The 5,971-nt window shown below is 44.1% G+C and overlaps 1 protein-coding gene across 1 annotated transcript; it reads right to left on the bottom strand.

Annotated features, from left to right (window-relative positions):
• Positions 1 to 995: 995 nt before the first annotated feature.
• Positions 996 to 5,001, bottom strand: PTGES2 (prostaglandin E synthase 2; the record flags this gene model as incomplete). Its single annotated transcript, XM_010297453.1, has 6 exons — positions 996 to 1,347; positions 2,056 to 2,173; positions 2,483 to 2,683; positions 3,242 to 3,394; positions 4,030 to 4,085; positions 4,774 to 5,001. Coding segments are annotated over 6 exons (885 nt in total), but the record flags the coding sequence as incomplete, so codon positions are not given.
• Positions 5,002 to 5,971: the final 970 nt, after the last annotated feature.

Raw genomic sequence — 5,971 nt, 5'->3', positions numbered from 1 at the left:
CTTTGTTGTTATACCCAATAAAAGCACCCCCCAACAGAACCCATTCATGCAAGCAGCTGTATTACAGACCGACTTCAGCTGCACCTGAAATATCTCAACAAAGCAGCTTCCCTGAAACCTGCCCTTTCTTCTGGTGGAACAGAACTTTTTCAAGTTGACAATTAAGGAAATCTAAGCCTCAGGCTGCACAGAGGGTCACTGCCATTCAAATTGGCATCACCTCTCACTACAACAAACATCGTGCATTTCTACCCAGCACAGGTCAGATGACTTTGTGTTTCAAAACGTTACCTTCAGCAATGCCTCCTAATCTGACTGCTACAACAGCAAATCCTTTGTTACTCTTGCATGGCAGAAACATCTAGAGATCCCCAGGGGAATACAGATTCCTCTTAATCTTTCTTTTTCCAAAACAAAGGCAAACTGGTTTTCAGGGGTATTCCAGAGAGATTTCATGCAAGAGGAATCTTGCAAATAACTGCTCTGCAGTAGTGATTTTTGCATGGGGTGTGCTTTCTGAGCATAACGGGTAAGAATTCACAGATCTCAAAGGGCACGGAAAGAAGCAAGCCTTTATCCTTGCAGACCAAGTACAGAATCAAGTACTGAAAAAAACCGTTTACATGAAAAAGTAAAAGCATACAATCTGCCGACTGCCGTATCGTTTCTGTCACAGGAAGGATGCCTTTCCCAGTACCATGGATTCCTCCAGTTCCCTCAGCACTGGGGTTACAGGATTCTATTGCAGAAAAAATTGACATTTAAAGACTAGTATCCAGTGTCTCAGTTAGGAAAACACTTCAGATGACATGGATGAGTAGCGGAAGACAGCCTGAAGCAAAAGCTGCTCAGACGCACCATATCCAATATGGCTGTAACACTTGCTAGCCAAGAGTGGCTTGCTTTTACAGTAACCTGCTCTGAGAATAGCTCTTGCCTAAAAGAAGCCGATTTGCTGCATTCTTCAGTTCAGAGCTTCTCCTTTCCAGCAGCATCCTCTCACCTGTCCGCATCCTTCTAAATACCACATTCAAGCATACACCCAGCCGGATCCCTTCTGCTCACTCAGACTTGATATTCTAAATGGGACAGTCTCTCTGTGCCTGCCTGTCGGTCCATTAGGTATGACCAGTCCATTCAACTCTTAAAAATAAACGCCATTCCTTCTGAAGTTTTTTTTACCATGCAAGTACTTCAGGAAGGCAGCTGCAGCTGGCATCAGACTGCAACTTCAGCTTTTTGAATGACTTCTTCCATGCGCTGGTACCAAGGCTGAATCTTGGTGTGAACCATCATGTCGTCAAAGGCTTCCAGCCCTTCCATGACTCGGAGGACCCCGTACACTGCCTGCGCCAGAGCATAAAGATTAGAACATTGAAAGTCAGCAGTGGAGAATGACTTAAGAGTACCAAGGAGTGTTGCCAGTAAGGCTCTTTCCCTGTCCTGCCATCTATGCCACCACTCTGATTAGCAAGGAAGACTGAACGGCAGAAAGGTTGTTAAGAATATGCATATTTTTCCATGAGGAAATAGTGAGGAAAGATCAGGATCAACATGCAGTTATGGGGCAAAAGTTAATCCCATCTCTGCATCAAAGCCTTGTGTGAAATGCTTCACTTGCATTCCAACGAGAACTGCTGGTACAGGGGATGAATCCTGCTCTACTCTGCACTGATTGCCTGCAAAAGAAACCCCAGCAGCACTGAGTGGAATAAAACCTGTGCAGGTGTGAGGCTTTATTCACCTGCATTCACGAGCCAGTGCAGTGTCCTGGCTTGTAGCCTGCTCTTATCATGCACATGATCAGCAACATCCACCTGCAGATGGGGACTGCAGGTTCCATCTTAGGAAACATTTCTCTGGAGATGAACAAGTATGGTCCCATGTAATGCAAGTGCCCTTCACGTGGGAATTCTACTACTGCACAAAGGACATTGACAATGACCTCATGTAACTCAACTTCTCTGCCTGTATTTGTGTTAACCATTTCACACAGATGAGCAACTGGATAATTTGTAATACACCTAACAATAAATGCAGGAATTAACCCCTTACCAAGTCAGCAAGGTTTGGCTGGTTTCCACCCATGAACAATCGATGTTTGCCAACAGCTTTTACCCACTCATTAACTGCTTCATATAAGTCTTCCCGGACATTATCTTGAAGGTGATGTCTGGATAAAGAGAAGAACTAGTTTGAAGACATTTTGTTTGTTTCTTTAACCTTTTATCATCTATCATCTTATGGGCTGTTCTTTGCCTGGGAATTAGGAAGGTACTTGAGAGTGAAGGGGGCAGTTAGTGCTTAAATAGTAGATAAGTGGAGGGGTTCAGTACTTCCCATTAAAGTATAGCTGTTACTCACATTGTATTAAATAGTTTGGTTTAAAACTCTGAGATTCTGCCCTTTGACATCTGGGGTTGACACCCAAGGCAGTTAAGGAGCTATTCCTCTTGTGTACTTGGTGCTCAGCGGTACCAACCTTTTCTTCAGCCTCTTGCTAATGAAGAACATGGCAACAGCCCCCATGTACTTGGCAAAGAAGCCTTCCACGGTGCCAAACTTCCCCTCACGGACAATGTAATCAAAAGATGCCAAGGCTTCTCTGGGGGTACGGTAAACATTGGGGGAGATGAGGTGAACAAGCCAATCGTCTGCCCATTTTCTCCACTTCATTTCTTCCCTGCAAGCATTCAAAAGAAACTTTTCAGTGAATGAGGTACAGATTGCAGGGTTACAGGAAGCAGGCAGAATCAGTGGCATTAGCCAGCAGTTCTGCCAAGGGTAAACATGGAAAAAACGCCTGCCCAGCTTTGTGCTCTGGTGACCTCTCTGAAATGCACTCAGGATCATTATCTTTGGCAAGGCTCCTCCAGTCTCAAACTAAAATTAAGACTAACCTAGAGCACTAGCTTCTCCTCCCAATATGAGAACTAAAGCAGAAAGGGAAGCTAGCACTCCATAGCACTCCCCTGGGACATAAAAGAAAGGCCAAGAAGGAAACTGGAGGCAGCTGAAGGCTAGCATGACCATGATGGTGGGAAGTAGGCAATCTAACAGCACTGTTTCAAATTATGTAAGAAACACAGCAAACCCACTCTAACTACTGAGGTTTTAAACACTGAAGGGGGTGTGACAGGATTTGTCAGCACCAGCGGGATTTTCTATCTACACCAGCCCGAGTACATCTGGAGGAGACTGTGATCCTACTTGGAGAGCCCAGAAACTTAAAAGCACTTACACTCTCACTTCTTTGACAGGATAGACTCGTTTTGTCTCCTTCTCATCCAGCATGAGCCAGTATTTATTCCCATACTCAAACACCTCCTTCCCTTGCTCAGTCACAGTTTTCATAGGAGGATAAAAGGACACAATCTCTTCCAAGCTATTCCTTCTGTGGACAGAAACACAGTTAGCACCTGATCTGGCTGCTACAAAAATGAACAAGAACAAAGGACAGATCGAAAGATACACCCTTTTAAATGTATTACTTAAAAATAAGTGCACAAGGTTCCAAATTCTATTTAAAATAAGTTTTGAAAAGAGACTAGAACAGCTACTTGCAAACAACTATTATTAGCGTACATACCTTTGTGTCAGAATAGAAATTTTTGCAGGCATAAAGCTTTCTAACATTCTGAAGTGCTTTGTAGCATGGACCTGAAGGACAGGCCACAGGCACAGCAATTTTATTTCATTCTAGATGTTGTAACTGGATAAATGTAAGTTTAGTTCCAGGGCTAAATAGCTAGTCCATGTTTAAGTAGGTTTTGTGCAAAGAGAATCTCGCAGGTGACAAAGAATAGTTCTGAAAGGTAAAAGCTTTGCTTCCCTGCACACACATGACAACATATATAGGTACCACGCACATTATCACAGCCAGGCTCAGGTCAGCTGGGCCAAATGCCCAGAGCTTCAGAGATCAAGGTCAGAAAGATATTTATGACCAACTCCGAGAGAGTCTTCTAAACCTCTAGTTTGTTAGGGCCATTCACATTCAACTTTTCTCCCGTCATTCTGTTTTCTTACTTGGAAATGAGATAGGTCTTTATTGCACTGATGATCACCGAAGAGTCATTCAATTGCTGAAAAACAGAATTAAAACAAACTTTTAGAGGAAGTTGGTGAAATTTAAAAGTAAATTCTTCAAAACTTTTTCCCCTGCATGCTGAGGCTCCAAGTTAGTAAGTACTGCACTCCCTTCTCTTCCCATGCATTTCCACAGGAGTCCCCACACATCTAAAGATAGCCCTACACTCAGATCTCTTCTGTGATCGTTTCAGAGTATCACTTCAAATTTGTTGCCAGGATTAAAGACAGAGGACCTGAGGGCCAGGTACACATGCAATACTAGTGGGTTTTGGATTTAGGATCTTGGTAGTGAAGAAGGAAAAGCAACACTAACATAAAAAAAAAGCCAAGTTGAATCTTCAGTGTTCTTGAGGTCTCATTCTTTTCCCACAAGATATAAGCAGTTCCTGTTACTGCTGGTACAAATGATATGTCCTCCATAAGGGCTGACAGAAGCTAGATAATCACCAGATTATAGAGTCACTACACAAACAACACATCTTGTAAGAAAGACCAACAAAAAACTCTAATAAGGCCAAGGCATAGGAAACCATGAAGCAAGAAACAAATCTTAGGCTCTTGAGAGACTAAAAGATAATTTAACAACTACACTGCATGTGATAAACCACAGACACGTGACAGAGACAAGCCTTCAAACCACTGCTTGCAGGGAAATCAAGCTTTCAACGCTTTAAGACTCACCAGAGGGCTTCCAGCATTGGCTAGCAGGATAGGCACCTTTCTGTAGGAAGAGAATTTGATCTCTTTCCTCATTATTGGGTTCACTTCCACAATTTCATAGGGCAGTCCATGATAATCAAGAAAAGCTCGCACTTTGCTACAGAAAGGACATGTTTTATACTGGTAGAGAGTGAGCTGCAGGCTCCCTGCAGGCACCTGGGAAAGGAAGAGACCATAAGCTTCTGATTTCTACTAAAAATATACATATTACCTTCCCTCCACCCTTATTTTTGTTATGAAGTCATAGTCACTCAGTTACAACATCTAACCATCAAAAAACCTTGGCTAACAGATACTTCCTTCAAGAGGCATCACAAATTGTCACCTTCCATTGGGACCAAATACTTGTTTTTCTAAATATCTATTTATCCTGCTAGAAACTCCTACGCATAGCCAAAAAAAAAAAAAATTAAATCCAGACAATTTACCCCTCTACACACAATTCTGAAACTAAAGAAAAACACAACCGTATTTTAATAATCTTTAAATGAGAACCAAAACAGCTTTTTCAATTCAGTTTTTCCCCTCCAATAACCTCTGCAGAGGCCACAGGGTGGGGATAGCAGAAAGAGAGTTTGCTGATGATTTCAGGCATGCATCTGCCCAAATCCAGATTCCTGGGATTAACCAACCTGTGCACAACTGAGAAAAGGCAGGGAGAACCCAGGGCAGCACAGTGAGGCATTGGGTGATGGAAGTTTCCCAACGCTGTTATACATGAGTGATCTGACAGGCCCATGCCAACCATTACTCATGTATTATAAAACAAATGCAGTCAATCTCACTTTGCTTCTCATTTGCAATTTATTGGGTTACACAAGCCTCCGTGGGCGCCGGGAAAAAGCAACAACTCTAACAGACAACGCTGCTTCGCATCTCCAGCAAGCCCTCACTTTCTGACAGGCATTCCCTACAGCTCCTCACGGAGACCGCGGCCAGGGCCGCCTTTGCCCAGTTTTAAGCGGTTTCCTCACTGAAACCGAGCAGAAGCAACCGCTCGACCCGCAGAGCCGGAAGAAACCGCTCCGCGCCCTCCCTGAAGCTGTCTCCAGAGGCTCGCCGCCGCGGCCGTACTCAGGCCTCGCCAGGGCTCGGGGGCGAGAGAGGGGCAAGGCGCCCGGGGATGGAGGCGGCAGGGGCCGCGGCCGGGAGGGGAGGG

Source organism: Phaethon lepturus, unplaced genomic scaffold (genome assembly GCF_000687285.1).
Source record: "Phaethon lepturus isolate BGI_N335 unplaced genomic scaffold, ASM68728v1 scaffold40731, whole genome shotgun sequence".
In the NCBI taxonomy this organism is placed as follows: Eukaryota; Metazoa; Chordata; class Aves; order Phaethontiformes; family Phaethontidae; genus Phaethon; species Phaethon lepturus.
The sequence above is the reverse complement of the archived record's forward strand: the minus strand, read 5'-3'. Positions and strand labels throughout refer to the sequence as shown.